Source organism: Sinocyclocheilus grahami, unplaced genomic scaffold (genome assembly GCF_001515645.1).
Source record: "Sinocyclocheilus grahami isolate Dianchi unplaced genomic scaffold, SAMN03320097.WGS_v1.1 scaffold21.1, whole genome shotgun sequence".
Lineage (NCBI taxonomy): Eukaryota > Metazoa > Chordata > Actinopteri > Cypriniformes > Cyprinidae > Sinocyclocheilus > Sinocyclocheilus grahami.
The window spans coordinates 3,903,930-3,921,171 of NW_015505200.1; the positions used below are offsets into that span (position 1 = coordinate 3,903,930).

The 17,242-nt window shown below is 37.4% G+C and overlaps 2 protein-coding genes across 2 annotated transcripts in view; both read left to right on the forward strand.

The window, feature by feature from the left end:
- The first annotated feature begins 2,794 nt into the window (after nt 1-2,794).
- LOC107558371 (ankyrin repeat domain-containing protein 45-like) lies at nt 2,795-4,171 on the forward strand. The gene is made up of 4 exons (XM_016242034.1): nt 2,795-2,924; nt 3,012-3,106; nt 3,213-3,351; nt 4,023-4,171. Exons 1-4 carry the CDS (start codon nt 2,873-2,875, stop codon nt 4,169-4,171), a joined length of 435 nt encoding a protein of 144 aa, XP_016097520.1. The 5' UTR covers nt 2,795-2,872.
- A 1,926-nt stretch (nt 4,172-6,097) lies between these two features.
- The window catches only part of LOC107557230 (ras GTPase-activating protein nGAP), an 88,864-nt gene continuing 77,719 nt past the window's right edge, over nt 6,098-17,242 (forward strand). The window contains exon 1 of the mRNA XM_016240578.1: nt 6,098-7,019. Coding sequence (XP_016096064.1) covers nt 6,890-7,019 — 130 coding nt within the window. The 5' untranslated portion in view covers nt 6,098-6,889. The remainder of the gene's footprint in view (nt 7,020-17,242) is intronic.

Consider the following 17,242-nt stretch of genomic DNA (forward strand, 5'->3'; position numbering starts at 1 on the left):
CACAAAAACTCTCTTGCACAGGCACCAGCTCACACATAACAAGCTGCTCAGTAAACAACGTTCTCTAGTTCTAATTAAATACTCACCATTTACCACAATGTGAGCAGACCTCACCGTTTCATAACCAGCATGCACAAGGGCAAGAAGAGGTGCAACTGTGCAAACTGATTACATATGCTTCATTCTGTAGAACTGTAGAAATTCTGCAGAAGTGTAAAAACTTGGTGACAAAGGCAAGTTTGTTGGGTGCTTTTCTTTGCAGGGTATAATTACAATGCACGTCAAGTGCAGCAGAACTTAGCCGAACACAATAGAACAGAGAATCATGCAGAACTAACATCGCTGACGGCAATCAATGGCACTCAATTGTCCTAAGTTCTGCTTTTGTGTAAACACCCAAAGCCGTTCCTATATTCACTGGATCGTCATCGAAAGCTGATGTAAAAGGGGTTATGCATGACCTTAAAGGACAAAACACTGTTCAAGGTCACTGCAACAATTCATTTTTTGACGTGTTTCCTGATTAAAATGTTGATGCAGTCTGATAAATCAGATAGTCTCATTATGCTGTCAATGTAAAGGTTACATATTCAAATCCAGATAAGAATTCAACCTATAAGAACTGTAAAGATACCCTCCTTCCATCACTGTTCTTGCTCCAGAGGGACGGTCCCTGCAATCAGCATATGCGTCACTTTGGTTAAAAGCATCTGCTAAACAACAAGAAACAAGTTGCACAGAACAGAACGGAGGCATTTGGTTGGATGTTATTCTGTGCCAGTCAAAATCCTTCACTGGATTAGAAAGAAAGTTTATTTTGGTTTAAATATTTTTTTAAAAGTTTGTTGTATGGTTATGCAAGTGGAGGCAAAGAGTGGAGGGAAAAAAGTTTAAAGTTTTCTTTTAAATTAAAATTTTCTTAAAATTTTAGGCCGTTCATTACAAAAAACCATTTTACGGGAACAAAATGTAACCATTTAAAACTAAACAAAACATGACCAAGTAAAAAAAAAAAATGTGCCAGATTAAAAACAAGACAGAATAAAACCATTTTAAAATGAAATGAAATGAGCAATAATAGACTTGTGCCAGAACAAAAACAGCAGAATGCAGAGCTCTCGGGACTCCAGCATGTTCTCTCCCCTTCTGGTAGAGCTCAGTGAAGCAATATGTTTGAGATGTGGGGCACTGGACCTCACCCAAGCAGACATCAAGCTGATGAATCTGTGCTCACTGCAGCTGGAATGCAGCACTGATGACAGACAATGGGAACAGGAAGCAATAAAAACTGTTTCTGTATTTTCAAAATCTGCTTGTGTGTTAACATTATAATGATAGTTGTGCTTGTTGTTGCCATAAACACCACCTTGAACATAAGCCTGTGTAAAAAATAAATGTATCTTATGTCATCACTTGCTGCAATATTTGGTCAAAAAAATCACATTGCTGCTGCTTAAAATTCACTTTCAGCAACTGTATGTTTCTGAATAAGAAACTCAGATCATCTGCAAAAGCATAATATTCCGAATGAGACTGCAGGTGTACCTCAGATTTCACTGGAAAAAAGTGTTAATGTATGTCAACCATGCTAGATGAACGCACAACCCATTTATAGATGCATTCTGTGGAAACGTATATCAACATAGACACTTGTGTTTGTGACACACAATGTTTGTTTACAGCCTCTTTACAATCAGAGCTCTTTGTACACTGTTGTTTCCTTGCGTTGGATTGTTTCTATGCACCATGGCCTTTTTCTGATATGTCAGCTTCCTGTTGACTTTTGTGGTTAACACACACACACACACACACACACACTGCAAAGTGAGCTCATCATCATTCAGGACTAAAATAGCTGAACTGTTATTCCAACCACTTTCTTTTCCATCAAGCAGGTCACATGGTTTGAACTTGTGAGGGGTGCAGACAGAAGTCATAACTGGTGACAACTACTTCCACAACTACTAGTTCTAACTGTTCAAGATTGATTTTATGTGATGGTTTTACTTTGTGTAACACTCATAGACATTTAGTGTTAAATATTAAATGTTCCAAGTAAGGAAATCTGACCTTTTGTACGAAGAACATAAATGAAAAATAGTACAGACTTTCTAAATATTTCTCTATATGCCATAAGTTTTCTTGTTCAAAAAACTTTCAAAATCCAGAAATTCTTTGTTTAGCGCCAATTTAAATAAAACCTAGATCTTGCCCACTTTAACACCTACAGAAAAAGTTGTTGTAGATGTGTAGTTATTTAGCATAACAAGCCACTACATTACCACTAAAACGAAAGCGGTTTGCTGGTCTGAGCTGATTTATTGGGTCACACTTGTTATCCTTGGTGGTCAAACCAAACGGAAGACAAGAAGCCTAAAATATTTTAATAAAGATAAGTGTTCTACATTTTGTTTCAGTAATATTGTTTCTTGAAAACTTTTGCATTTTCACTTCAAAATTATGCACCATTTTGTTTCTATATAAAACACATTAGAAAATCGCATAGGCCTATATACCAAGACAAGTTCACCAAATGTTTTTGGTCTAAAATGTCAGGAGACCACCAAAGGGTTAAGATATTTCTAAGCTTGAAAAGTGTCGAAAACCCTTCTAAAAACCAGCCTGACCAAGACCTGCAAACCAGCTTAGGGTAGTTCACTGTTAATGGACCCTAATGAAGTACATTAACAGAATTTACAAGCTGCTGTGCGGAAAAACAGTCTGATGATAAATAATGGTTGATGGTTCATTGGTGCTGTAGGCTACTCACCATTGCATGATTCTGCCATGTGGGGTCAGCTGGACACTTTAAAAACTTTGGTAGAGCTCAACGCTGATTTTCAAGTTTTCAGTTTCCGGGAAGGCTGTTGATATGGTTCGGCGTTATAAAAAACTGGACTGCGCAGAGTATCTGGCATGGGCTGGTAAGAAAGAGAAATATTTCAGCACATAATGCTAGAGTCAAATCTTGTTATGATTAAGGCAGATGATTTTTTTCCCCCTCCTAACAGAGGCCAAACAAAGTTTGCACGCATTAATAGAAGATATCAGAAACATTATAGCTGATCCAGAGAAAGTTCAAGGGAAGCTCAATAAAGAGGACAAGGTAATTAATTATTCATAATATCCTTAGTGAAATCGTTTCAGATAGTCTAACATTTTTAGCAAACCCAAAAGTACACATTCCCTAATCATTGTTTGTGTGTTGCTAGACCGTGTGTATAAACAGCTGTTCAGCAAAATCTGACTGGATACACAACACCAAAAATGCAACAATTCAAGACTTCATGGAACAGAAGAAGCACCTCGAAGACATACTGGCACCTGTTCTGCTCAAGCTTAACACTCAATGTGAGTGTAACTGCTGTATCTGATTTTTTTCTATTTGCATATAAGCTAACATCTTGGTATTTTACTTCATTCAGTATCAAACAGTGCATAATTAATGTGCATAATTAATGTACAGTTTTTCATTTCAAGGAATAGTTCTCCCAAAAATGAAAATCACCCCATGATTTACTCACCCTCGAGCTGTCCTAGGTGTATGCGACTTTCTTCTATCAGACGAATGCAATCGGAGTTATATTTAAAAAAAAATGTCCTGGCTCTTCCAAGCTTTATCATATGAATAGGGGTTAAGATTTTGAAGCAAAATAAAGTGCAACCATCCATCATAAAAAGGATGGTTCCAGGGGGTTAATAAAGGCCTTCGGAAGCGAATCGATGCGTCTGTGTAAGAAAAATATCCATATTTAAAACTTTATAAATCGTAATCTCTAGCTCTACCCAGGACATTTAAAAAAAATATATATATATATAACTGATTGTATTCGTTTGAAAGAATAAAGTCACATAGACCTCGGATGGCTCGAGGCTGAGTAAATCATGGGGTAATTTTCATTTCTGGGTGAACTATACCTTTAACCCAGCACATTTCTGCCAAAAAAAAAAAGTTTGATATTTGTGTGTTTTATTTTTTTATTACCTAAACAAATTTTTTTTGGTTTATTTTTTATTCACAGCTGAAGCCACAACAAAGACAAGAAAGCCTCAGAACTATATTGCACCGAGGCATTATGCCGTTCAAATTACAATAAATCTATTTAGAAAAATTGGTTACATTTACTCAATACATGTTCTGCATTTAGACTTTTCAAAGATTTATAATTAGAGGTCCTAATATGAACATTTTATGATTCCTGACACAGAATTGCAACACAATTTTATTTGGAAAATAAAAATAAATAAATAAATTGAAAACTGTTAATCGCTGTTTAATCTGTTTAATTTAGAACATGTATTGTACATTTTTTAATTATTTACTGATAAATTTTTTTTTACAAATTACAGTGACAAATTAAAGGGGTCATATGATGCGATTTCAATTTTTCCTTTCTCTTTGGAGTGTTACAAGCTCTTGGTGCATAAAGAAGATCTGTAAAGTTGCAAAGACTAAAGTCTCAAATCCAAAGAGATATTCTTTATAAAAGTTAAGAGTCAGCTATGCCTACCTAAAACGGCTCGTTCTAACACGCCCCCACATGTCTACGTCACGATGTGGGAAGATTTGCATAACGCCACCCAAATGTTCACGCAAAGAAAGAAGGCATAACTTTTATTCTCGCTGTAGTATTGTTGCTGCCGCCGCCGCCATGTCTTGAAGGCGCTGTGTGTTTCGTTGTGAAAGCAAAACTACTTTGTTTGGTCTTCCAAAAGAAGACGATATCCACTTCGTCATGCCTGGAGCTGATCTGTGCTGGTTGCTGAGGAAATACATCAACTTCACGCTGTGGATCGCCGGATCGGCTTTTACCGGAGACCAAGCGGAGTCCAGCCCGGGGTCGTCACATGTGGTTGACGCAAGCCCTCCGGCCGCTCCGTTCTCAAGCCTCTGCTCACTCAAGCCCGCCGTGTGTGACGCTGTGTGTTTCGTTTTAAAAGCTAAACTACTTTGTTTGGCCTTCCAAAAGAGGACACGACTAGAAATCAGTGGTTAAGTTGTATTTTCAACACTTTTCCAGAACACTTCAACCCAGATATTCAGATGTGTGCATTTGATTTTGATTGATTTTATGGAGGACTGTTTCCTGCTCCTGGTAGAGTAGACTACAATGCCGGCTGTTCTGACTCACAGACTGCAAGTATGTTTTCATATTTAAAGAATTTGACAGACATGGTTTAATGTGTACACGGCGCGATGCAACGCAACGTGTAAAAAGACAGTATATGTCATTATAATCCCTAATTATGTCCCCACTGGATGTAACGAATGCCTGGTTTATAATGGGTTTTAATGTTTTTGACAAAAACATTCAAACCCATTATAAACGAGGCATCACAGTATGGTAGGGGCTTAACTTCTCCGTCACACGCTTCAGGTATTCAGCCAATCACAACGCACTGGATAGCTGGCCAATCAGAACACACCTCGCTTTTCAGACCAATGAGCTTTGTAAAATTCGACGTGTTTCAGAAAGGCGGGGCATAGAGGAGAAACAATAATGTACAGTATGTGGAAAATGTTTTTTTTTTTTACCTTAAACCGCATAAACATTTCATTACACCAAATACACAAAATAATGTTCTTTTTAGAAACATCATATGACCCCTTTAATACTTTTTTTGTCTAAAAGCAGAGCTATTGGCTGATGTTCTTGTGATGCGCTTAATGAACACTAGATAGAGACAGAGGCCGCCTTTCATGGTCAGCGAAATCATCTCAATATCTCCAAAATTGAATATTACATGTAATTTTCAGGCGGTCTTATCTCTACAAAACGTGTTATTCAAGAACTAAATGCAACCCCTATTAATGTCCAATCAAATTAAATATATTTTTTATGACATTTTTGCACGAAGTTAACCAGCAGATGTCTCAGAGACTCGATAATCAGTTCACATCTGTCTTACAATATCGATCGATGCTGTCAAAGTCTCAATTCTTCCTAATTTCACATTCAACAAATATATTATACATTTCCAAAAAAAAACTGAATTTTACAGAATTTTAGTTGATGTGTAAAAAGTAATAAAACCTGTCTGAAGCGGTTTAAAACATAAATGCGTGTTGATCGAGTCACTCGGTCATCCTCTAGTTTCCCCTGAATCCCAGCGCACAGGCTGGCAATGGCATGTGATTGAGGTGGAAAAGCTGTCTGGATTTTGAAGTGTGAAAAGGGCTGTCTGTCCTCACCACAGGACCGGGAGGAAGGGAGGGAGTCCCAAACAACGACTCACACTTAAAGTGGACGACAGAACAATAAACTGATACTTGCTGTTATTTTGGTAATTTTGCCGCAAGGACAATGCTGTAAACTCCTGCCGTCGCTGGATTCATTCAATTATTACTGCTGTTTCCACGACCTGACTCATGGACACACACAAGAAACAGCAGTCCATCCGAATATAACTTCAAGAACTACAGCTTGTTGCTTCTGTTTTAACTTTTGGCTGCTGATTCTGTCTTAAGAAAAGGGTGTTCTGAAACTTTGCACTTTCGTATTTTTTAGGGTATGATACGTGTTTAAATACACTATCAAGGTTTTTATTTTTTTTTTTATCCGTATTTTCTTATTTTTTTGCCGACCACGTAGCTACAGTGCTCAGTAATGTAAACATAGACTAGAATCACGTGTACATCATTTATATTCCAACTGTGAAACAAAGAAAAATATGGGAAACTCCAAACGTTCAGTTTGAACATTGTCGTACTACTACTGTCGCTAGTTTATTCGCGTTTATTTAAACTATTTTTAGCTGTATAGTTGAATACTAAACCAACACACACAAACGAACGGAAACATTGTGACTGAGATTCTCCTGCCACGCGCGTTAAAATCCACCGGACTGGAGTCCTTTACCTGGACGTTACCGTGGAGGTGTATCGAGCATGGAGACGGATTCAGTAACCGGTGGCGACGTGGGCTCGGTTCAGGGAGGCATGATTTCTTTAGACCCAGTGGTCGATGGGATTTTGATGGACTCGTTTTGCCAGCAGCAGGGATGGGTGCGGGTCTACGGTAGGTGATATTCCGTGGCCGCGCTGGCTTCAGATATGTTCACCTTAACACCTCGGTGATTTAACTCGCAGGGGCTTTAAATATAATTCTGAACGTAAATACATTAAATAACCAAATGATTTGGGGTTTTAGTTTTTATCACCCTATAATACCGAAGGGAATTGAAACTGAGTCTTATGTTTACCGAAGCGTTGTCAGACAGGACTGTTTATGGCAAGCCGTTTTAACATTTACCCTGCTTCTTATTGGGTCATTTCTAGCCTTTCAGTACTGGGGCACAGGCCTCGTATTTAGAGCCAACATTTTGGTAGTAATTTTTATTAAAATCCTGTTATGAATATATTTATTTAAATTGTCTTTACCTGCAGCACAGAGTCAAACTACACACACAATAAGTTGCTTCATCAGTGACAACCCTTAGAAGACATCTGCAGGTTTTGTTTCTTTGAGTGGATTGTAGGTAAATATCCACATCAGTCAGCACTCCATTTGTTTTATTAAAAATAAATATTTTATAAGATTATATCAAAACAGTGATACATTTGTGATTCTGGCATTGCTAGTTCTGATTCTAAAGTGCTGGTAGAAAACAACATGCTGATATATTATCAGGAAAAATTATTCTCAAGTTAATATATTGATTCATAATTTTTTTTTTTTTGGTAGGGCACAGAGGTCATTCACTGTTTCTTGTGCCCCAGTAAAAAGAGTCTTGCGATTCCCGTTCCTTATAACAAAAGTGTTTTCACTAAAGTAAGTGTTCATTATGTGCTAGTACTTGTTCCAGTAGTGACTAGTATTTAAGTTAATCAATAGCACTTGAACATTATTACTTGAAAGTATTTTTCAACACAACTCAAATTTATACTAATTGTTGCTAGTATCCTATTCCAGTTTATATAGAAACTATTTTAGTACTATTTTAGTACTTGTTTCTTGTAGCTATTCAAATCATGACTAGTATATATTATAGTTTTTGAGTAACAATTAATAACATATACTACCTGGAGTTTAATAGTTGATATATAAACCACAGATCTATTGAATAGTTACTAGCTGAACAGATACTAGCCATTGTTGGCTTATTTACTAGTAATTAAAAATTAGTATGAGTAACTTTAAAATAGCTGCTATAGTTTGTTGTATGGACTAATATTAAAGTGGCTTGCCATAGTAACACAGCTCTAATAGAAACATGTTGGCTTAATGGTCCTTTTTCCTTACTGTTTGTGACTTAATCTATCAGTTTTCAACTTGAAAGACACTAGGTTAAATCTTATATCCTTATACATTATATAGTTTGTGTGTGATGGTACAATAAATTTTGTGCCTTTAGTGTGATTGTTTTAACTGTAGTGTAATTTGTAAAGAAACAATGGAATGAATATATGATAGATTCCAATGTGTGTGTACGATTTGTGCTTAAGGGAAGGGCTGTGTGGAAAATCCTGGTTACACATAATAGGTTTGAATGTTGATCTGGTTGTGGATGACTATGTCTCCTAGAGTAGTTGTAATTGGAGACGGGGTGCAATAGGGAATAGACAAAGGTTTTATTTTGTTGACACATGAAAATGTGTTCTTGTCATGGTTTCAATTGGAGTTTTAATAGGAGTTGTTAGTTTGTTAATGCACATGCAACATTTTCATTTTGAATTACAAGACTGAATAGTAGTGAGCCATGGTAACTGATTGTGTTTCCAGATCTGTTGTTTAATAAGGCTTCTTTAAGGCTGTGTGCACCATATAGACATGTAGCCAGGGGCTGTTGTCATGGCAGCCTGTTGTCTTCTTATTTAAGAATGTAAGTCGAAACCAGGGACTTCACATGAAAGACAGGACATCCAGTTCTGTCAACCCACTGTCATTTTCCGCCCCCACTAATTCTGAGCTGAAGCAACTACAATAAATTTCTAAAAATGATCATATAGATCAACCAACAAATGAAAGGTCAAGTTCCCCTAAAAATAAAAAGTATCATAATTTACTCTCACCCTAATGTCATTCCAATCCCATATTGTTTTCTTCTGTGGAGCACGAGGAAAAATGAAGAAATTTGACAAAATCTTCTTTTCCATGCACTTAAAATGAATGGGAACTAAAGGTTCAAGCTTCTAAAAGAAGCAATATTAATTTATAAGAAAATTGGTCCATATGACTTGTGGACGAGTCAATTCAAGTTTTCTGAAATCATATCATATGATGGATAATCTTGACATGCTCCATAGCTCTCTTTGACGTGTTCATAAGATTCCTGATTTGTTCGAGCATCATTCCTTTGATACAATCTTAAAATGATAATCAAGTTTACAAAACAAGTCTAGATGTTGAATCGGACTGATTCAATGAGAGAAAGTCACTGGATACAATGAATAATGAACAATCAATGAATAGTCAAGCTATTTTATGATTCACAAGGCTTGGAATATAGTCATATGGACAACCTTTATGAAGCTTTTATAGCATTTGGGAATCAGCGACCATCACTGTCTTCCGAATAACTCCTTTTGTGTTCCATGGAACAAATAAAGTAATTTGGTTTTGGAACGACATGAGGATGAGTAAACTATGACACAGTTCTCATTTTGGGTGAACTATCCCTTTGTTTTAAAATCCAGAGCAGTGTAATCTTATTTTCCAGGCCTGCACTGGGAAAAAGTTCAAATCCAGATGACGTGTTGTAATGTGTAAAGAATTCACGTTTTCTCCGTTCATGTGCTGCCCAACACCCTATGACATAATTTTCGATTCTTTGGTATTTGTCTTTAACTCATTCCCACTGGTGTAAGCACAAACTCACAGTGAGACAGAAATGAGTCATTACTGACAGTCAGAGAGCAGTCAGAGCTCTCACATTAAAGCTGGCCTCAGCATGGATGTCATATTATCCATAATTAAAATGACCACGGTAGCTACATGCTCATCATGTCAAACATCACTTCCTCAGACAGAGTGGAAATGAATCACGGTTTTAAAATAATCAGCGGAGCAGGGACTTTAGTTTTGGTGGTGTTCATTCAGTGACTTGTTATTACTAGGAAGTATTTTTTTCTGTTTATAGATGTCTGGGGAAACTAATAACATAACTGCTCTTATAGTTGATGTTCCTCCCACAGGCTTATTCAAGGGCCATTTGTGTTCTATGTAAATAGCGTTCATGTGCTTTAAATGGGGGTTTGTATTGCATTAGGCAACCTATTCTGTGCACTTTTTGGGTTTGTTGTTGCCTGGAGTTATCTAAGTGAAATTTTGGAGAATATATAAATGCACTTCCTCTAGTCGTTTACACAAAGCTCGGGGTTGGCAGGCGTGTAGGTAGCCCTGTCAGATTTGGCATCTGTTTGGGCTTGCTGGTTCAAAAAGTTACTACATCCACAAAGCTTCTTTCATCATGCCCCTCATATTGAAATGGAAAGGTACGGGACGGTTCTGCCATGGTGGATGAAAGTGAATGCTGTTGAATGTTTGTGAAGTTGCTGCTTAGATGTGTTTAATCTTGTAGAGGAAGCTGAGAGAGGGTGGGGAGGGGTGGGAGTGAATGGTGGGATTGTGTTAGCGGTGGACCGCTCAGGATGTGCTCCCCGCTGCACCACCTCCCCTCCACCCAACGTGAGCCGTTCGTTCGTTCATTGTAGCTGTCAGCAGACAGGGCCGGGATTATGATGTAAGCAGACCATTCCGAGAATGACCTCAGTGGACTGGATTCCAAAATTCCAGAGCAACCGGCACCAGTCCGTTCATCGTGGCATTCCAGAGCTGAAATAGCTCAATAAGGATGCTGGCCGGCTTGTCTCCTACTCACTTCCCTTATGTATCTGTTAAGAATAATGTTTTCCATGCCAACTTGTCTATTCATGGACTTGTTTTGGCCACGGCTGTTCTTTTCAGCGGTGATTATAAAACATTTCCGTGTGGACTTTCAATCAGAGAGAAGAGCTGCTAAGTATTCGCGAGTTAGACTGACATCAGTTTCCATGTGCTTCTGATCTGTATGTTCAAGTTCGGGATACACTGCTTTTAATTCTTATTTGATCGAAAATACAGTAACACAGTAATATTGTGAATTATTATTATTATTATTATTTGTTTCAATTTAATATAACTGTTTTCTATTTATATATTTTTTTATAGAATATATAAATCTTTTAGAAATGTCAAAAAAATTCACATGATCCTTCAAAAATTTTGCTCAGAAAACATTTCTTATCAATGTTGAAAACTGCTGTGGTGCTTATTTCTGAGAACTGTGATACATTTTTTTAGGATTCTTTGATGAATAGAAAGTTCAGAAGAATAGCATTCATTTGAACTGGAAGACTTTTGTAAGATTATAAATGTCTACTGCCACTTTTGATGAATTTAATGCATCCTTGCTGAATGAAAGTATAAATTACTGACCCCAGAGTATATATCCACTTTTGATACCGATAAATTAAACGGATCTCTTATGTTGGCTAAGGGGTGAATATTTGATCTGTAATTATTATTTGAAAAATAAAAACACTAATCGAATGTAACTATGTGTTACTTTGCTGGCCGTAAATGCAGGGAATCCTATGCACGCAAACTAAAAGTCAGTTATAACTAAATGTACTGGGTCACGACTGCAGATAAGCACAGCTGTGTGCTGAGGAGAGAGCTGACAGCGAAATGATCTTGAGACATGTGCTTCCTTTAAGTTTCCTTGAGGGAGAGTGGTTTAAGAACAGAAAGCACAAAGTGCTGTAAGAAACTTAGCATACCATTATCTTTGTGTCACTGGAACGTCTGTGCCAGAGCGTTTTCTTATTGTTATCAGACTAAGGAGCCAACTTTCACCCGAGCATGTGGATATTATTGTTTTTCTCAACATTATCATGTGAAACAGTATAAACATGATAAACATAGTTTAATGCATCCTTGCTGAATGAAAGTATAAATTACTGACCCCAGAGTATATATCCACTTTTGATACCGATAAATTAAACGGATCTCTTATGTTGGCCAAGGGGTGAATATTCGATCTGTAATTATTATTTGAAAAATAAAAACACTAATCGAATGTAACTATGTGTTACTTTGCTGGCCGTAAATGCAGGGAATCCTATGCACGCAAACTAAAAGTCAGTTATAACTAAATGTACTGGGTGGCGCTGTGGAGCATGTTAACAAGTTAATTGTATTTGATCACAGAATGTTGTCTGCCTCCTCGCGAAGTTTGGAATTACTTTGATCAAAATGATCTAACTAAATGATCTTACAAAATGGAATTACTTTTGAACAAATAAATCAGTGAAACTAAGTTATCATCATGATGATACCACCACAATGAGAAATCACATGAAATCCAGACACCACTGAGGAAAGTCAGCTGTCCATCACTGCATTCACGACTGCAGATAAGCACAGCTGTGTGCTGAGGAGAGAGCTGACAGCGAAATGATCTTGAGACATGTGCTTCCTTTAAGTTTCCTTGAGGGAGAGTGGTTTAAGAACAGAAAGCACAAAGTGCTGTAAGAAACTTAGCATACCATTATCTTTGTGTCACTGGAACGTCTGTGCCAGAGCGTTTTCTTATTGTTATCAGACTAAGGAGCCAACTTTCACCCGAGCATGTGGATATTATTGTTTTTCTCAACATTATCATGTGAAACAGTATAAACATGATAAACATAGGCCGACTTGAGTGTTTGCTCTGCTTGAGCTTGAATGCTTTTGTTCTTCATATATATAGCCTAGCCTGTTTGTTTTCAACTAAAAGAAAGCCTTGAGATATAACGTAACGTTGTTGTAGAACATTGTTGTATCTAATGCCTAAACATAAGCTTGTTCAGCAATGGTGACAAAAACTTGATTATTAAAAAATAACATCTTTCTCCTTAAACGTCATTTTAATATTCTATGTCTAGAGTCCAAATATTCAAATACAATATTTTTGAGAAATGCCCATCACTAACCAATATGATTTCCCATAGGCCTATGCTGTGTATCTATGGATCAGTAGAGCAGCAGCAGCTATGTCTAATTTTGTTGTTGAGTTTCTGCATCCAATGTTCTGTCTAAAATTCAATTGCAAAGTCAGATTTAATTAAGATTAAATGACTCAATGTGTCCTTGAATTGCCTCTCCATTAATCCCTGATTTTCAGTCTATTAAGCACCTTATAGATAAGGATTAGGCCCTGTTTAATGCGGATTGTGGATGCTCACTTTGTCATTTACATAGACTCTCGTTTCTAAGCTTATTAACGGTTTGCTGGAAACGGGGAAAATGAGAAGCTTATCTTCTAGCACTTCTTCTCGGAACCAACTGGGATGATGACAGTTTTTCAGTGATTTCTGTCACAAAGAGTGATGAGTTGTGTGGAACACATGCTGCCTAGTCAAGTTCCTCATCAAGTTTGATGCAGTTCCCAGGTACTCCACACCAGTGTGTTGGTGAGTTGCCTGCGGTGCTGAACGTTCAGTTTGAAAAGCCCCTTAATTGGAGAGTCCTGAATTGAGTTCACTGTAGTCACAAGAGTTTCACATGCTCGACTCTGATGCACCAGGCTGCCTGTTTTGCTTCCTCTCACAAGGCTGCTTCAAAGGTGCCTTTGTTTTCTTGGATATTTTAAAAGAACATGCTGATAGTTCTGGACAGGTCATCTGAATAAATGAATGAATACTCATTTCTTTTATTTCTTTTTTTTTATGCTTTAGTTTTAAGTGTGCATGTTTTCGCCTCTTGGAGGGGTCAGTAGAGTGCGGCGGTCTGGTGTTTTCCAGGAGACGAAGGCAGGTATCTGTCAGTTCTCCACCCTTTCCTTTCACTCATGGAGACTGAGTGGCTGGAAGACAATGTCATGGGATTCCAGGCGTTACCTGAAAATACAGGAAGCCCCCTTTCCTGTTTTCAGGCATGTGCCTGATCATTCTTGGATAAATATTTTGCTCCTCGTCTTGCAATAGAACATGGTGGTAAAGAACATTATAATGCCATGTATTTTTTGTATTACTACATGACTTTCTGGAATACTTGATACTTATTTGTCAATCACAGCGTTCTGTGGTCAAATATGTTTCTGTAATGACTGCTAGCTGTGGTAGTTTCATATTGTGTGTATCACTCTGTGGTCTCTTCTCACAAAATAAGGTCATTTCAGATCAATATTTCATGTTCATTTTTTATTTATTTGGTAAGTAGTCATGAATTAAGCAGGTTAATGTTCAGTAAGGTGGTCATTATCACAAAATGAACCCCTTCAGGATGATACAAAATCCCTGAATTTGATTTGAAATTATGATCTTGTCTTAAAATTAGCAAATTTTTATGCATGCAACTGAACTTTGCTTTAAATTTTTCTCTTTATAAATAACTTGGAAATGTCTGTTTCAACAGCCAGATAACCTTTGCAGCTTGTGTTCTCCCAGCTGAACATTAATTCCACGTGCAAGAGATCTCATGAAAGAATTCCTGCCACTCTGTGCTATCGATTAGAGCATGTCAGCAGACCGGTGGCATGTGCTTCCTGCCTGCTCTTTTAAAGTCTGATATAGGAGTGTTATCCCCCTAGGACTCATGGATTGTCAGAATTGATTGGCTTAATTGGTTTGATTGTGATAACACCCCTAAGGTTAAACAACATCCTCTTGTTAACCAACTCATGTCTCTGCATTAGAAATGCACTGAGGATTTGGTGCCTTTGAATTTCTATGGCTGGAATGAGACTCATCCGTGCCCATAAGTAGCCCAATATAATATTCCACAATTTGTATTTATCCAGTGATAATTCATTAGAAGTTGCTCAAGGTTGGCCTGTATCCTCTGAGCAGCATATTCTATTAATTAAATGCTCTCTTGCCCCGAGTTAATGTAACTCGTGTGTTTTATCACAGCCCTTTGATGGATGTGATTCATTACGGGTGAGCAGGTCGAATGCAAAATGCATCAATAAAGCATCCGCTCATCTGGAATCATCTGAGCCAAGCTGTCAAGAGGGAAGTATATCTTCTCTGGCCTGTATGGTACACCTGCCATTGATAAAGATACGCATGGTTGGCAGATACAAGGAAGAAAATTAGCAAGATATCTAAAGGGAAACGATAAGGGATGGAGAAACAGGAGAACGACGAGGCGGTCTGATTCAAGATAAACCTTCAGGTTCTTTTTTTTTTGGTTTTTTTTTTTTTACATTCAGCACTGCTATAATTGATGACTGCTCATATTTGGTTGCCACTTCCTCTTCGTAAAAGCCTGGATGGTAATTTTCCACCTGTCTGCTCTGATTCACCATGACCACTCTGAGCAAAAATGCCTGAATAAAAAGGATAATAAAAGCCATGCTGCAGTCGGACTTCCACAATCTCATGTTACAGGCAGAGACTCATGTGACGCCAAGGTTATTTGATATGCTCTCACAGGAACCAGAGCCCTCAGTGTTTAGTTTTCGCCCACAGCAGAACCTTAACGTTACTGTATTCTAAAGCTTTTACCGTTTGGCTTTGTCGGTACACTTAAGGCAACTGCATTTATTTAGGAAGGCTTGGCATGCGTAAACATTGAGCCTGAAGCGATTTCAACATTTGTTGCAATAAATTTGGAGCAGGTATTGTAGAGCTCTGGTGTACTCAAATGGTTTGCTCAGTCGACTAAGCACATATAACGTAATGTCTGTCATACACAATGCTTCACTTTAGCTGGCTTGTTTGAGGAAAGCATGAGGGACTGAATGACATCATGATGCATAACAAGGCCCCTCCCTTTAGCAGAGCTAGCGTTTGATTGGTTGACACCAGCTGTGTGTGTCCATGTGTGTGCTCTCTTGCATGTCTTCCTCTGGAAGATGGACGGTTGGTAGGTGTAGCTGCTGTTTTGTAATGGACTTGATGACAGCAGTGGCATTATACCCAGCAATCCTTTTGTCCTTGGTTGAATATTTCCTACTGATTGTCGTTACTGTAAAAATAAAATTATAATTCTACTGCAATGCAGTATTGAAAAATGTACAAATATATCTTTTTTTTCACATTACGGTAATAGAACATGTACAGTTAGGAAGGAAATCAGATTTGGAGCAATAGGATCCCAGCATCCTAATGCAGTAAACAGCTGTCTGTCAAACAAAAGAAAAAAAGAAAATCTCTCACTGCTCTTGACTTTATAATCTTTGTAGCTTTATTATGGATCAATGTATATTAAATTCATGTGAAGATTATGCAGTGTTTTAGTTTTACATTTGATTATTCAGTTTCTGTATTGTTTCTTACTTGAATGCTACTGTTAAATGCATCTAATGTAGGCCTACCTGAATGTTAAAGTACTGTTTATTTCATTTGTATCTTTGTTTTATTGTATTTGTCCTATTTTTTGTAGTTCTTATTTTTAATAAGAAAGATAAATTAAAATAACAAAAATAAGTAGCCGTCCGTCACGAGTGCACTGCTGAGCAGAGTGAGGAGCAAGGAACGGAGAGAGAGAGAGAGACGAGGAGTACATCAAGCCAAATGGGTTTAATTGACACCAAGGACCACTCACGCTAGACATGAACAATACCGGATAATGAACTAAAGACAGGGAACACTATTTAAACACATGACAGGATGAGGAGAGGACGAGACACACCTGGGATCAATAGACATAAAACGGGGAACACCTGGAATCAAATCAACCTAATCAGGACAGGAACAGGAAACTAACCAAATATGGGCATAGAAAGGCACATGGGGAGCAAGACACACACAAAACACGGAACAAAGTCTGACACCGTCTAAAGTTGCAAAGACTAAAGTCTGTTTACTTGGATGTTCTTGGATGTTCTTTTCTGTCTGTCATTGTGACAATGCTTTTTTGTAATGCTAAAACACTGCTGGTCACTTTCAAAAGCTGTAGTGATGCTTTCTTTTCCAAGAAAGAATGTGAAACATATATATTGGTTATATAATTTTCAGTTTTTATAAATATAATTGTAATTAATTTCACACGCATAAAGCAATATCGTATCGAATATATCGCATTCTTTAACAAGATAACGCATATCGCATTTTTATTCAGTATCACACAGCTAGTTTATAAAATACTTTTTTCATACAGTAGGCTACCTATAATTGAAAAGGGTAAGTGTTAAAGGGGTCATATGATGCAATTTAAATTTTTCTTTTGTCTTTGGAGTGTTACAAGCTGTTCGTGAATAGATAAGATCCCTAAAGTTGCAAAGACTAAAGTCTCAAACCCAAAGAGATATTCTTTATAAAAGTTAAGACTGG

What these genes read in the sequence shown, in the direction of transcription:
- LOC107558371 (XM_016242034.1), top strand. Translation starts at nt 2,873, where the DNA reads ATGGTTCGGCGTTATAAAAAACTGGACTGCGCAGAGTATCTGGCATGG. An exon ending in AGCTCAATAAAGAGGACAAG is followed by an intron (nt 3,107 to 3,212) that starts GTAATTAATTAT and finishes GTGTGTTGCTAG; the next exon opens with ACCGTGTGTATAAACAGCTG. An exon ending in GCTCAAGCTTAACACTCAAT is followed by an intron (nt 3,352 to 4,022) that starts GTGAGTGTAACT and finishes TTTTATTCACAG; the next exon opens with CTGAAGCCACAACAAAGACA.